Consider the following 17,019-nt stretch of genomic DNA (forward strand, 5'->3'; position numbering starts at 1 on the left):
TATATAAGTCATAATAATTGCCCTAGAAGTATTTAATTGCTATCATGTTGAAAAAGCTTTACATCCATTTCATAAATAATTCATTGTCACTTTGTGTAAAATATGTGAAAAGTAAAAAAACTGCCATGTGTAGGAATGCCTATATTTCATTCAATTATCTCGATTTTCCGGCTGTTTCAGTTTTATATTGATGGCTTGATTTGACGGCTGACATTAGGGAGCTGTTCCTGATATCAAATATATTTAAAATAGTATGATTTAGCAAGCCAAATACACATATAATATTTATTTGACACAGAATACATAACAAACTCAAAATAATGTTTTAACAGAGATTCGTACTTAGGTCATCACCATATAGAGTTTCAGTCTTACTAATACTAGGTTTGAAGGACAACTGGTTTAAGACTAAACATATAATTTAAGGGTTAGAGTTTAAGATTATTTGCTGTTCTTAATTCATGTGATTGTGGGTGGCTTGTGAGTTCAGACTTCTTCAACTGTTCTTCAGTCGGAGAGCACGGAGGCAACGGAGCTTGAAAAACTGGAGGCCCTGGACGTTGCGAGCACAGAGAAACCAAGTCCACTTTACCAGCAAACAAAAAGCCAGGCGACCTAGTTTCCAGTGGTTGGAAACTGAAACTGAAAAAAACACGCATTTAACTTATATAAACTAGGAAAATAAGACACCCTTTCATGCCATCAACCTTGGTATATTTTCAGCCAACGAATCAATTTCATTCTGAACCTTTCTTTAGAGTGCGCATTTCTGAAATGTGATTGCAAGCATTCAAATTCATAGACGTGAAATGAATGTGGACACATATATGTAGGACCCCACTGATATGTGAGATGTTTTTGCAATTTATTTATCATTATGAAACTAATTTGGTAAGTTAATTTGTAATTACACATATTGCTGTCATACAGTTTCGATATCTGAAGAACATGCTAACCCTTCTTGGAACTGATCAGGTCCATTGTGCGATTCAGAAAGTTATTTTGATGAAATCAACTTCCAAACAGCCACCGTGGATGTGGTAGTGCAACCTCATTGTCTGTCACTGCCATGCATGTTTGCTGTGCAGATTGTGAACGAACTGAATATTGAGAACTGGGTCGTATGTAATCAGGCATCACATTGTATAACGTTCATAATAATATCATTTTGACCTGAATTTGACCATTTTGTCGGTGATGTTCTTTCATGTTGCAGCACTCAATCCATGTTCGTGGTTAATTTACCTCCTAAAACTTGCTCAATGGTTTAATGTATTAGTGTATATTGATGTATTTGTAAGAAGTGTCTACAGTTGTGGCTTATCTTGACTGAGGCCAACTGTAACAGTGTTAAACATGGACACACTCACGTTGCCTTATAATGATCAAGTATTACATTTTATTACTGTTTGTTTGCTTGGCAAATATGAAATACTTATCTGCAAGAGATTTGCTGTTAATTGTGCACAAGACTGGGAATATTAAAACCTTTAGGTAATAATTTTCACATCCAGAAGGACACTGCTTTAATTGGGTTCACACTTTGTAATTGCATTGCGTCATGTTATTATGGTTATTATACATCACTATGATGAATTTGTCTTGATCTCTCATGATCATCAAATAAAAGCAACACATTGTTTTTGATAAGCACAACAATTCCATTGTACGTTTCAGATGCTATAAAAAGCTTATGTTTAGGACACATAAAACAGTGATGATACCAGATGTTCACGAGGAGGTGGCATCCGTCACAAAACACATAAAAAGGCAAGACAAATGTTCACACAACGCAAGCAACTCATTTCCTACTGTTTGGCTAAACATATAAATACTCCAACGTACTGAATATATATCCACCGCTGACGTGGTTGTAAGGTCTGAGTGAAACTACACAATTTACTACGTTGCAAATTTACAAATACATATACGTAATTGTATGTAAGTTTAGACATTTGCAAATATGTTTGCTTGGTGCTTGTAAATATGTAGCTTTGAGACTGACCATTTGATATTCGGGTGGAGGGTGGGGTGGGATTTTATCGAAAACATCATATTGTCCCCGACAATTATTGACAAAAATATTAAGATGATTATTCTCCGGACTGTTGAAAAAAAGAAATTGTCTGCCACAATTGCATTGTTGCAAGGTGTCTTTTTAAAAAGCCATCAGGCTCATACTTGTAAATATTTTTTTTTATCTGGTTTCGTAGCTGTTGCTGAAAAAGTATCTCATCTCGATTCAAAATCCTAGGCTCCCCTCCGAATTTAACATGCTTGGTCAATTGTTTATGCATGTAAATATTCCTACGATTCATACAAATATTAAAGTAATACTTTACATTACTTCCAATGCACTTCAGCTGCACATTTGGTTCCAATTACGTTGCCATAATAAGTGAACATACATTGGTCCAGAAAGGCCGCTCTATGTATATTGTCTGCATGTTTCGGCAGTGTTTTCATTGTTTAACATTTGTCAACTTTATGCTTTGTTGTGGAGAAATTGTCTTAAACAAGTTGTATCATTGAATATAAAAACTAGCTTAAAAATGTTGAATGATTTCACTGTCAATATTTGTAATGTCTAATATTGAACTGTATGTATTATATAACACAACTGGGTTCTAGAGTACGAGAGTTGTCACTTTCAAAGGTTTTCAAGTACGTTTATGCTTGGATGTAGTTTCACTGTAATTTATTTATCCCGAAAAGAATAAATCACTTGATTTCACATTGTCCTTTATTTTTAAGAAACAACTTACTGGAATTCCAATGGATAGTTGCCATGCTCAATATAAATTGTGATTTTAACTGGTGTTTAGAAGATTTTTGAATTATCTTCTTGTCATTTACATGTAGGTGTTCACACCACTGCGACCTAGTAAATATGTAACCGTGTCCTGGCATAGCTGAATTATTGATCATGACTCATTAAAATACACACTTATGCTCCACAAACCACAAAGTTTCAAAATTGAATATTACTAACAGGAATGTAAAATCTTGCAGTCACGTGAATACATCTGTTCCCTGTATTATGGACTTGTGTTAGATAGGTCATTATTTGTATAGTTTGCGATAATGCACGTTTCTTTAACATTAACATTGCATTTATACTTAATAAGGTTTTGAATCATTTCACTTTAGGTATCATGACGTTGTGCCAGCCTTACAAAACATCCTCTGTCTATCAGTAATGGAAAAATATATTAACACCTGAATATGTTGTTTTGGTGTAAAGAAACACATTTTGCGAACAGGTAATGAAGGATTTAATTATATGCAGTTATTGTAGCGATCTTAACACAGCGTAAAACAATGTCAACGTATATATTTAAATGGTGTCCGGAGCACCCTACCCTTTCTCCAGTGCGCCGTGTCCCGCCAAGAGGCTACTGGGGTTAGGGTTGGGTGCTCACCGTGATCAACATTAAATAGGTATTGTTCGCGTAACCAAAGAAACAGGTTTGCATTACTATTATGAACAACTGCCCCCCAAAAACAATTTCACTCTTTTCGCCATGTTCAAAATGTGTATGGCTTACACATAAACATGCGTTTAATTAGGAGATAAACCTACCGTGTTTAAAACTTGATGATGACCCACTGTAGATTAGATACTTCTTATTTGCACTTGAAACCGACCGCTTTAGCGAGAGGTTTCAAATGTATATATAAGAATCGTGTCAGCCTGACGATGGAGGAAATCCCGAAGTGATGCAGGTTTTAAAAGTTTTCTACTTTGGTGAAATTCACGAGTAAAGGTTGACAAACCTATACACATAATCAGGGCGGCTGTAGCCAAGCATTTCCATCAAAGATAAACATGGTATGCGGTACTAAAATTACAATTATATAAGATTCATGGCACAATTTATCCCCACCAAACGGGTTAATTTCTCTCTTGAATCTCTTCAGAAAATATCCCTAGTACAATTGGATCAGCCGAAGGTCAAGTTTTATGTAAGAACCGACATACAGGTATTAATACGCCCGCAGGTGTATCGTACTGATTTAGGAACCCCATGTCATGCAAACTACAAGGGATGGCTGAGAAATGCTGAGGCTAACGACGAAGTTTGTGTTGTGCCGCCTTTGCTGGTTGCATGTTCACTACTTTCCGTGCTCACAGACTGCTATTGAACCAAATACGCAACTATGCAGCATGATTTTCTGGAAGCATCAAAGTGACCAGATACTTTTCTGTTGATGAAAATGGAGAAACGTGGCTACTGCACTGTCATCAAGAAACTGAACGGGCTAATTCCAACAGCCATCCATACTAACATGGTGCAAAGACGTATATACGTCCGTGCATGGTGTCAACTTGAGGACGACACTCCTTCCTTTATTACTGTTAAGGCGTGAGTAGCAGAGGGGAATGCCACGAAGGTTTTCCAAGCTCCAACTGTCACGACTAGGGAAAATGTTGGTAAAAATATTAGTAGAATGATAATAGTATGGGTGATCGTAAATTCACGCCCAAAACGCGTCACATGACGAATGCCGTCACAATAGCAATGAGTTGTGCATTACAAAGTTCTTGGTACGCTGGGTTCCAAGGCTTCTGACTCTTGTCCAGATACACTCCAGGTTGATTGTCACTCGTGAGGATTTACGTTTTTTGAAGAGACCCAGCTGAGTTTGGTGAGCGAAAGGTAAGCATGGATGAGTCTTGGGTTCACGGCCATCAGCCAGAGACTAAACAATAGCCAAAGCATAGGAATCATTCTAACGTCCCTTCCAAAGAAGTCTGTTCCATCACCTGTCAAGGTTATGTTTGATATTAGTCTGACCATTATGTCATCAAGTATAGAGTGTCCTCTGTTGAAACCTTCACACATCAGTATATAATACTCTATAAAAAAGCGCTTGTTATTGTCTCATTCGGTGTTCAGGGGGAATAGATTTCACAACTGCTTACTCCACATGACTACATGGCAGATCATTACACTAACCACCTAATCCACATAGTTCCTTCGACAAACCTTAACCCCTATTACATCATAGCCAATATTCTTGCAATTTGGTAAATCACTATACTAAAAAATCTTTAGATTTTGAACTGACGTCCTCACCACTATCCACCATCCTAATCAGTTCTAAGGAATATCGCTTATCGTACCAAATGCCTCAGCACATGTGTGTGCGCAGCTTTAAATAAGTTATTGAGCATACATATTTGTGTTAAAATTCAGTACTAAAGTATCTAAGGTTATCATCTAACTATGTATATGTTAGAATAGTATAGAATTTTTAAAGGTAGAATATACTAAGCGTATTTGTGACCATAATCTCGGAGATCCTCATCTTCCTCTGAATCCTCTATAGAGCTGAGCTCTGCACACTGTAGTAAAGTTTGCACAGCTGTCACTGACTTAACTTTCAGCATTCTACGGGCCGAATATGATTATCAGCAATCACCTGCATCTTTTCTGAAACGCGATTCCTCAGTCCTCCAAAAAGAAGCGGTCATCTAAGGTCTTGGTGACACAGCGACAGGATGGCTATCAAGCCCTAAGGCTTTCCGTCGTGCGAATGATACAGCCTACCCTCACAACGATGGATGACAAATTGCCTTTCGTTCCCTTCAAACGGACCACATACACCACTCACAATTCGCCGCTGCTCAATTACCAGCTATTGGCAATGACCTCTACAGTCTAATATGGTAACCACGAGAGCAAACCACAGGTCGACACAAAGAAGCCATGGTTAATTGAGAAATCCTTGTGGTAGAGCTACATATATGGAACTCTGAGCCACCTCACCAGGAGATACCAACTCCTATCTCAGGTCCGATCTCGGGTATCTGAACCCAAAAGGTCTGTGCTCACACAGCCCATCATAACTCCGGTTCTCTTCAATAATAAATTACACAGTTTTATCTATGAGGTGCTACAATCACTTTACGTCATGCCCTCTCCGGACAACAAAGACTATGTATGTTGGAGTAATCTCAAGGTCAAGGTCATGCTGGTGACTACGTCGCCTATGCGTGATGTTGTCATGTGTCACGACGTAACTAAGATTTACTCTCACTCACCAAACCCAACCAACCACCACCATACCCCACCCCACATACCCCAGAGATCCAAACCACCCTCCCACACGCGCACCCACACACGCTCGCACCGACGCACTGACGCACTCACTCACTCACTCACTCAGGGAAACAAACCAGAAATAATGCACAGCTGTAAAATGTAAAACTTTCAGTCATTACGTCTGCCCTTAATTCACATCCATCATCACTTTTATGTAATCTGTGGTAACATGGATCACTGGATCATCCACTGGTTTTGCTTGTCCAAATTATATTGTTTACAGGATACCATGTAGCATACCATACCGCACTATATAGCAGTGACAACCTTCCTCAATCTCTGCACTGATACCATGAGCCCCATAAGCAAGCATTTCAGCCCAAGCTTCAGCATTATAAATCTGAAGACGCTTGCGAAATCAGCTTAGTTGAAGTCAGGTTTATAGTTGCCACTTGTGCACATACATTAGATTATTTGTTTGCCCTTGCCATCGTTTATAAAACTTGCTACTGAGAATACTCTTCAGTGGATGAAGGGGGCAGGAAGGGGGCCCCTTTGGGTTTATAGCAAACTTGTTGATTATTTTCGCCGTGTCAAGCAATCACTCGCGTAATTCCAGGGATAGATAGAAACATAATACCAGCCAGAATGGCTGCCATTTCAACAGAGGAAACGTTTTTTGCCTTTAAGATAGGACTGTGATTGTTAGATATGTTGGTGTGATCTGGGTGAAGGTCAGTCTCGGCTGATGTGGTGTGGTGGTAAGCTTTGTTCTGTAGGTAGAGATATCTGCTCCTGACACACAATAAAGTTACATGCACGAATAAATATTCTGACGACTGTATTGTCTTTTTTTAGTTTTCGGTTTCAATTTAATAATAGTATTTTGTTCTTGTCCGTTAAAGATTGTAAAGGAACATGCCTTGGAAAGTCAGTAAATGTAATGTGGACTAAGGTTTGATAAAGCATTTTTTTCTATTCTTCCAATTTATCCTGTTGGCTGATTTGAAGAAAGGTCTCAAATTATTTCTGCAAGGTGCCTAACCATTAAAAGGTTTGCAAGGTGCCTAACCATTAAAAGGTTTGCAATGTGCAATGAAGGCAGCATGGTTTTTTTTCAAATTCTTTATTTATACGTAACCTCTTTCCTTAAAGTCACATTTGAACTTGTTACCTAAAAATCTGGTGTCACTCTATTCTATTATCTTTTTTTAAACTATTATCAATAAAGGCAAACAACAAGGACAAGCATCTTTGTATTTGCATATATACCTGTACAGCTTACTGTTCTATAAACGAAAACAACGGTGTGCACACTTTACGTATGTCTGCTTGGAACATTTACACAGTATGCACACTGGTTTTAACGTTTTACCTCGATAAACACAAAAGCATATTGAAGTCGATTCGTAAACGAATGGTAACAACAAGTACATTCTTTTGTCTTTTGGTATGACGCGGCCAGGGATCGAACCCACGACCTTCTGCTCTCCGGGCATGCGCTCTACCACTAGACGACGGAGGTGGTCCGAAATAAATTCTAATTTTCTCAACGTAAACAAGCAAAACATAGCCAATGTGATTGTATTCCTTGTCTCCAATATGACTATGGAGCATAATTTGCTCACGCCCTGCAAACAGGGTTGGCACATTTGGTGATGTCTTGATAAGGTGTCCGAGGTTGACCTGTGTAGCAGGGCGTGGAGTCAGCCCACACTTTGCTGACAGGGACATGTCTACAAGATGTCAGACCTTGGATCAGAATGTTTGTGGTTCAAATCCCATCCCAATTTTATTTCCGCCACACATGTACGTCAAAATTGTGCTGTAATATTTGTAACTTTCATCATGTGATTTGCGTCAGGCATATTAAGTAACACGTACCCTTTATCCTTGAGTTAACACCATGGATATTAAGGGAGATAATCCCTGCACACGTACTCCTGGCCATGTGTAGTCATGTCAGGTTTCCAAAGATTTCATATATATATATATATATATATATATATATATATATATATATATATATATATATATATATATATATATATATATTCTTTTTCTTGAATAATCAATCAAACCAGATAGAGTGATCATAATGTTTATATATGTGCAGTCTTTTTTTATTATCTGAGTAACTTTCACACAAAAAAGGTTAATGACATACATATCTATTTGGACCCAGGCCACTGTCGACCATTTCTTTTCATTGAAGGTCCAGTCCATCAATAGTTCTTCATTGATGTCATTATGATGGTCATCCCACTGTTAGCCAATCGTGGCATTGTAAAGGTCCATCTAATTAATTGTCATCAATTTATGTCATTGTGATTGTCATCCCGTTATCAACCATTTGTGTCATTTTGAAGGTCCCGCACAGTAATCGTCAACAGGGTATGCCACTGTGAGTGCCCATTCCATTGCCAAGCATCAGTGTCATTGTTAAGGTCCATCTTATTTTTAAACGTCTGTGTCATTGTGAAGACCCATCACATTGTCAAACAATTGTGTCATTGTGAAGGCCCATCCATTTAATTGTCAGCCATTTATGCAGTTGTGAAGCCCAATTCCATTGTCAGCTTTTTGTGTGTGTAATTTTGAAGGCCAATCATAAAATCAACAATTTATGGCATTATTAAGGTCCATTCCATCGTCAACCGTCCTTGCAAAGACCTGTATTGTCAACCAGTTATGTCAGTGCGAAGACCCATCCCCACTGACATGGCATCTGGTTGACAGGGATGGTAGGGATTGTGATACTGATTCCTTTGGGTGAAGCATACTGCCAGGAGAAGCTTCCAGTGTACCCAAGGAGGCTGACTTGTGTTCCATTATTAGGCAAAGCTGACCCAAGGTGGAGTTGACCTGGTTGTGGCCAGTTCAGCAAGATGGCATACACGATCCCAGCTCTCTGTGTGTACCTGAAGAAGATCACGCAAAGTAGTATAATGGAGTACTGAATCTGTGGGATATCTCAACCTAAGACTTTCCCAGTGGTGACTGTAAAAAGTCAACAGAACAAGCAGTTTAATCAGGAAAATCACATTTAAATTTAATTTCTATAACAATATAAACATAAAGGCGATAAAGGATTCAAGTCAGGGAGATTTATATCATACCCAAATTATCTGCTCTTGTATCGTCTACATTGTTTTTTACAATTAAAATATCCTAAATTTACACCGGTGAGGAAGCCAGTTTACAGCAGCCATTTTTGACATATTTATTGGTCCACCAGTCATTGCACAAGGTGTGGAATATATAAAGTACCTTCCAAACTCCTGTGTGACTGTGTCATTCTGGTCCAGCCAAGGTGTGGAGTATGTAAGGCCTCTTCTTAATTCATGTGTAAAAGCGTTGTTCTTTGCCAACAAAGGTGATGAATGTATAATAATAACCTACCGGCGTGACTGTGTCATTCTGGGCCAGCCACGGGTTGGAGGCGTAGATGGCCTCCCCATTCACCTTCAGCCATTTTCCCATCTGGCGCAGTCTCTCCTCAAAGATTGGACTAATCATGCCATATTTGGTTGGCCCCACATTTATCAGCAGGTTCCCTCCACAGCTGTAAAAGGAAAAAAAAATCAGTGTGAACGTTATTTGATAGCTTCTATAATTATGATGCAAATTGACACGTGGCCTATTCGTTTAAGCTGCCACAATTCACTATCCTGACTTGCGTCCCTTAAGTGTGCCAGAAAGCTATGCTGAAACACGATCAAGATCGGAAACGTCCGAGACTCCTTACTCCGACCGCGACAACTCCGGCCGTACCCATGTATCTTCAAGAATAGCTGTTTTCAACTAAGACAGGAGACAGATGCTAGGTAAATTTGTGTTCACAACACGGCCGTACAGCTGTCCCAGGAAGCTCACAGCTTGTCCCCTGCCAACCACCGAGTTAGAAGCCAGTCAGTTTTACCTGCTCAAGAACCACGACCGCCACGACCGGGAGGCAGGACCGTATTAAGTGAAGCCAACCGTCCAACCACCTACTTCCCGCACGGATCAGACGAGGACTAAGGCGTCTAATGACGGTAGATCTCCACGGTCACCGTGTGATAACCACACGAACCTGACAAGAGCCACGTCGGCGTCCGTTACCAGATCGTCACGGTCACAGCATGGATCCCATACATATTCTTCTAGCCACAATTCCATGGATTCACGGGTGTCTCAAAAGCACCCAGCTACTGTTACCAGTTGGGACAATTAGGACAAAGCCGTCCGTTCGGGAGTCTCATACTCCATGGACCTTAACGTGGACCCCATGGTTGATATGGCTACAATGCATCATGATTTGTCACTCCAAGCGTCCTCAACATCGTATGAAAGGGGCATACAAACTTTACTTCCACCAATATCTTCTGGTCGTATCCAGGCCAAAAGGCCAGTGATTCCATCTGAAATAAGTCAAGCTACTGGCAGCAGATCTAGCCACAGAAGACTTTGCAGGAACTTTAAGACACAGAAGTCAGGAAAGGATCCCAATCCACCGTATTCCTTGTGCCAAAGAAGAATTTCCCTGACGCGATGATAATTGACCTCAGTATCCTCAAGAAGTCTTTTTCTCGTACCACCACCCTAATTCCAAATGGAATTAATATGGAAGTTGCTTTCAAGACTCTGAACGGAGCTTGGCTCATTGAGTTCCAATCTGCTAAACGCATGTCTCCATGTTCCCATACATTTATCATCCTCAAAATACCTATGTTTAGGCGTCAATGAAAGGCTACCTTGACAACTTCGGGGCATCGGATCAAGACAGATAAAAAAAATCTTCCTCATCCAATTAATGACCTATCTAGGTTTCCTGATACATCCAAAGAAGTCAGAGATCTTACCAACACAAGACATAGTACACATTGAGGCCAGATTCCAGCTACAACTCAGACATCTCTCCCCCTCGAGGATCGATATATCAAACCTTTCATGATGATAGACACAGTGTCATCTCGTCTCATATGATCTCTCCATTGTATGTCACTATTTGGGAATCTAACATCCTTTCAAAAAATGACATAGAGAGAGAGATTGACATTACGACCTCTCCAGGATTGGATTAACACTCAGAGATCACAACCCCTTCATACAGATAGCAGGAGAATTGAATCACAATCTCTGCTGGTGGAACCACAGAGGTCATGTTATGAATGGCATTGCCCTTGTGAATCCAATATACGAGCATAACATGTTCACGCACACATTCAACTCGGGATATGGACAATCTAAATGTCTTTGGAACGCTTCCAAAAGAACCTTCACATAAACCGACCGTGTCATACCAAAAGACGTTAGGCATGAAGGGGCAAAAACAATGACTGGTCGGCCGGACGCGGTAAACTGTATCTGAGTGGGGCAGTCATATTAAAGTGGGGCGTGGTATCTCATTTGGCTGGCACTATTAAATCGCCATTAGTCCAAAGTACACACACACACACACACACACACACACACACACACACACACACACACACACACACACACACACACACACACACACACACACACACACACACACACACACACACACACGTGTATGCACGTCGCTATATAAAAGCAATGATCTTGAACACGATGTTAAACCCCATTTCACCAGCAGCAGCTTACAGTATCTGCTGACCTACATTACCGCCTCACAGTGTGGGGTCCGGGCACATTTTGTGCCATTGTACCATTGACGATGTGGGACGTTGCTCATAATATCAACCACATGCGACGTGTTGCACATTTCATAAATATTCTATCAGTGTACTCACCTGACAGTTTGAACAAGGATTGCTATAATCTCTTCCATCGTCAAATAATCATTCAGGGAAGCCTCTCGACGGAATCCGCAGGATTTCTTGTCAATTGTCATCCAATTTATCCCACTTGGCTGAAACACTCCTTTGACATGTAAGAAAGATTTGCTGCATGCATGCCGTTATTTCACGATTTAATTTGAAATAGTGATATTATTCTGACTTTAATGTGATTTGATCAAACATTTCGCTGGAAGGTAGCCCAGTGGTTAAAGTGTTCATTCATCACACTGAAGAACCGTGTTCTATTTCCTTCTGTCATTGGTGACAACCGTATCCTTCACTTTGCTGCAAAGAGAAAATATTCAGGAGTCCGGACTAGACTATGACATTCACAATTGCATATTGTTTTGATGGGTAGTGATGTCTTGAATATCAGGAATTTGTTACAAGGTATTGGTGTATGAATATCACTCCCTATACAAAAATCACAAACTGCAAAGACTATGAAAGATATGAGCAAAGATGGGAAACCAAGAGTGAGGCTGAAGAGATTGAATTGATTTCTGAAAGCAATTCTTCATAATTTCAGATTGGTCTAACACCTGGAACTTATTATTGTAGACAAGAAATTTTACAGGTGGTGATCAGGGTAACTACATTAACTGGTCTCACCACTAATAGAATGACAGAACATTCATCTGTTAAGTAGTATCAATGTAATGATGTGAAATCTTTTGTTGGCCATTTGTGGTCTGAATGGTTAGCTACGAACCTCTCCTATATTTACACAATGTCACAATGTAAATGAGTACAATGAATTAGAGCGCAATAGCTGAGTACCTCTCATTGTAGAGCCAGGCCAGAAACTCCTTGGACCCCCAGTATGTGTCTGAGGCCTCCCCGTCTGCGTCAGACCAAACAATGTCGGGCTTGTAGTTGTTCACAAGCTCATAGAGCTCAGGAGTAATCTGTGCCTGAAATTGATTTGGCTTTCATGGTACATGATGTGACATGTTCATAATACACAGGACCGGTTCCAGATAGGTTTCATGACAGAAATAATCAACTCAACTTCTGAACCAGGTCAACTGACTAAACGAATTGCAGACACTGTTCTAATTCGTCGGTGCATGAAGAACATGATGATGCTCGATCAGTCAGTGTTGCTAACAACTCTATCAGTAACAGCTTTTGCAGCAGGATGTCTAGTATGTACTACAGACTTTTTGGGAGGCAAGTTTTACCTGCCGTGAAGGAGTGAGTTAGGTTTTACATCACTGGCTATAACATGGAGGATAACACCCGAAATGGACTTCTCAAACTACCCAACCCATCACTGATGAACTGAATTAACCTACCAACTCACCACTTCATTTTCACCAACCTACTCACCAGCCCAAATCCCCTGCCTAATCACCAACTGACCCACTCATCCACTCACCCTTCCTCGTTAACCCTTACATCATCTCACCTTCACGTTCACTAACTCCCTTAATATCAAATCACAACATGTTGGTTGTTGGTTGGTTGGTTTGTTGTTTAACGCCGCACTCAGCAATATTCCAGCTATATGACGGCGGTCTGTAAATCATCGAGTCTGGACCAGACAATCCAGTGATTGACATCATGAGCACCGATCAACGCAATTGGGATCGATGACATGCATCAACCAAGTCAGCGAGCCTGACCACCCGATCCCGTTAGTTGCCTTTTACGACAAGCATAGTCGCCTTTTATGGCAAGCATGGGTTGCTGAAGATCTGAATGGAATGGAATATTGCCCAAACTGGCATCAAACCATACTCCCTCACTCACGCCATTAATCTTACCTACGCTAAAGCACACTTTCCCCACTGACAATCCATCAATGACATATTTAGTTAAGCTGACCTCACCAACTTGGTGGTGGTGAAGTTGTTGGCCTCGTCCTGTAGATAAAGAGGGTGGAGCCATCCTACCAGGCAGTGGTACAGGCCAAGGTTGAGATCCGTTTTTGATTTCAGTGCTTGAGCCATCTCACCTTATGATAACACAAGGCCTCATTATTAATAGTTGGCTTACAGATTATCCATATTCATACTTGCCGAAATATACATTTAATTTTCAAATACTTTTCAGATAGATTCTTTTCTGTTGAAACTGAAATGACCAAAACATGCTCCTTGGAGTACACCGTTTCCTTATTATATTGATTTACTTTGATTTGTTAGAATTCTACAGGCAAGAACATTTTAATTTTATTCTACATTTGAGATCTAGAAACTAGAATTTATTAATTAAGTGTAATCTGAAATAATGTGCATAGTTACCAACAAGATCTCTCTTGGGGCCGACCATCATTGAGTTCCAGTTAAAACTGACATTCGTCGCCCAGTTACAAAACCCATCACAATATTTTGATACATACACAATGTATCTGAAAAACAACATAAACTGATGTGACATATTGGATTCATATTTGAATTGCGAATAGAGTTCAAGGTGAAACTATGAAACAAAATGTCACTTCAAGCAATACTACTTGTTTTAATTTTGAATCATTAGACATCCTGAAATGGTAAGTTCCAGGTATGCGAAATGTTCAATATACGGCCTTTGTTTGAATGGCTTAATGATGTGCTTGTACTGGAAGTGTTTGATCACATATAGTCTAAAATTATTTGTCATGCAAATATGTCCCTTTGAGTGTGTCAAATTATTCATCCTGATCCCATGACCCTATGTTTTGTTAGCATTATATCCGTGCCAGTCTGTTTCATGCACTCACTCACTCACTCACTCACTCACTCAGCTCCAACACTGACTGCAGCATTCATTCACTCACTCACTCACTCACTCAGCTCGAACACTGACTGCAGCATTCATTCACTCACTCAATTAATAACGTCATACTTAGCCCCAGAAGCAGCAAACAATTCAGCCCAAGATTCAGCATCATAAAACTCTGCCGCGGAGTCACTTGCAAAGTCAGCATAGGTGAAGTCAGGTCTATAGTTGTCCTGCATGTACTGCACACACATTGGATTCCTGTCTCCTTGCCAGCGTTCCCAAAACCACTCGTTTCCAAAGCTTGGTACTGAAATCATTCCCATGGACACAAAGATTCCCACTTTAGCTTCATCATACCATGTCGGTAATGGCCTGGAATCTAGGGAATCCCATGTGGGGTCGTAGCGAGTTTCAGTCTTATTGGGTCTTGCTGAACATCCTTCTGCTTGTATTAAAGCTAGGAATGCTATAACAATTACCTTAGCGTCCATTGTCGCAGGGACGGGTATGTTGTGATCCTGCATCAATGTTTGATGATAACTTCAGGCGATTCTCTTTATAGACAAATGAAGGTTGAGGACAGCTGATTACATTAGGTGTCTATATGTTCAAGGTTAAAGATAGGCTAGATGATAACGGTTGTACTTATAATGTTTCTATTGTGTTTGTCTTACAACAACACCATCAGATGAGTAGACGTGTATTGACAGCGATTTGTTCAAGAGGTTACAATCTTACTTTCAATATGGCCGTTATTTTTGGGCATTATTCAGTTGAAATCTAGTCCAGTGTGGTTTGCATAGTTGTTCTTCAAGAAGTCTTAAAATCAGCTTCCTATTTCCTCACCCAGCGCTCCGGGAACTATTCCGAACCCAAACTTGGCACTTGGTACACTCCTCAGCAGATGGAGATTCCAAATGTAGTTAAATCGTTCCACGACAGAATGTGTTCGACAATTTAGGGAAGCCCATTTGGGTTCAAAGTGAATCATTTCTTCGAAAACCTTACCTCAAGTACATCATAGTCAGAATACTGGAGGGTTTGGTGGGTCCTAGCTTTTAGTTATCAATGATAACTGACAGTTAAGGACATGTTAGGGAAATCCACGATGTCTTGACAACTGCACTCTAAATACCGTCATATTCGCATTCCTATGACGTCGCTCCCACTCCATGACATCACTTCTGGGTCTTGTGACGTCAAATCTGGTTGTCTTGACGCCACTACCATTGCTTGGAATAACCTCATTCGGTTTTGAAGACCTCACTTCCGGTAACCTGACGTCACTTCCTTCAATGACATCACATCACATCATCCAGTGAATAATTCTGAGAATACTACCTATATTACAACAGGAGGTAGCCCCTCCCACCTCCACAATATATCTAGTGGAAGTAGTTATTGAAAAGAAGTAACGTTTTTCCCTACTCGCGCATGCGCTGAGACATTGACACGATATGCGGTATTAATAACAACTGATTAGAATGGGTGACAGTAAAGATAACGTCTGTTGAAAATCTAAAGATGTTAATCAAAGTACAAGAATATTGGCTTTGTTGTTATAGAGGTAGTGTCCATACACTATGTTAACTGTTGTTTGATTTCTGGATTTGTGTAAAGCAACCACACGGATAGTCACAAAGAAAATAGCACCAGCTCGAAAATACAGTGAAACAAATTTATTGCTGTTAAGATAGGACTTTGATTGTTATCATTTCTAGATATGTTGGTGCACTCTTGCACAGGGTCATGGTGGTGATTAATTTGTCTGTACGTGATGTGTTAAAACCTACAGGCTTAACTGCAAACACATGCTCTATTTAAAGTAGCATGCCCAAAAAAACACTGCCGACAACTGGAACATACATTCCAAAAGTGGATTGTCAATTTGGTGTAAGTATTAATTGCCGCATCTTAAAACTCTATAAATAATCTACTCTGCTACAGGTTTCGAAGAAGACTGCCTTTCTGCTTGTCATGGCAACTGCTGCTGGAGTGTCAGAGCTACATACAATCACCTTCTAATCCCTCACACAAGTATCAGAATGGAGCAGAATCACTCTGCAAGCAGTACCAAGGTTGACTGCCAAGAATGAGTCTATGGAGAGGTCCGCTGGGATACTGGCAATCCTCCATCCCTGTCCTAGGTGGGACTGCGAACCACACTGACACGCTATTGTGTCCAGTGCGAGCAAGGGAATATTCTCTCACCCCTACGCGGTTACATAGTCGACACTAGAAACGACTCTACAGTTGCAGGCTGCTTAAACACCATCATCTCCGAAAGATGCGATTATGCAGAACTACATTGTGTCTGCTGTAGATATTTCCTACACAGAGGGCGTATACATGTACTCATTTGGGACTTAAGTGACAGCAACCTAATAATGTAGGTTGACCTCTTGATCCATGGTGCGTCAGACCATAGGTTAACTGTTTTTTGCACTAGACTA

At 40.2% G+C, this 17,019-nt stretch overlaps 1 protein-coding gene and 1 pseudogene across 1 annotated transcript in view; one reads left to right on the forward strand and one right to left on the reverse strand.

Annotated features, from left to right (window-relative positions):
• LOC124149109 overlaps positions 1 to 2,734 on the forward strand; it is a 51,145-nt gene extending 48,411 nt beyond the window's left edge. The window contains exon 34 of the mRNA XM_046520474.2: positions 512 to 2,734. Coding sequence (XP_046376430.2) covers positions 512 to 619 — 108 coding nt within the window. The 3' untranslated portion in view covers positions 620 to 2,734. The remainder of the gene's footprint in view (positions 1 to 511) is intronic.
• A 6,017-nt stretch (positions 2,735 to 8,751) lies between these two features.
• Positions 8,752 to 15,092, reverse strand: LOC124149126 (annotated as a pseudogene).
• Between the last annotated feature and the right edge of the window lie 1,927 nt (positions 15,093 to 17,019).

This window comes from Haliotis rufescens, unplaced genomic scaffold, assembly GCF_023055435.1.
Source record: "Haliotis rufescens isolate VD_foot unplaced genomic scaffold, xgHalRufe1.0.p SCAF_32, whole genome shotgun sequence".
NCBI classification, from domain to species: Eukaryota; Metazoa; Mollusca; class Gastropoda; order Lepetellida; family Haliotidae; genus Haliotis; species Haliotis rufescens.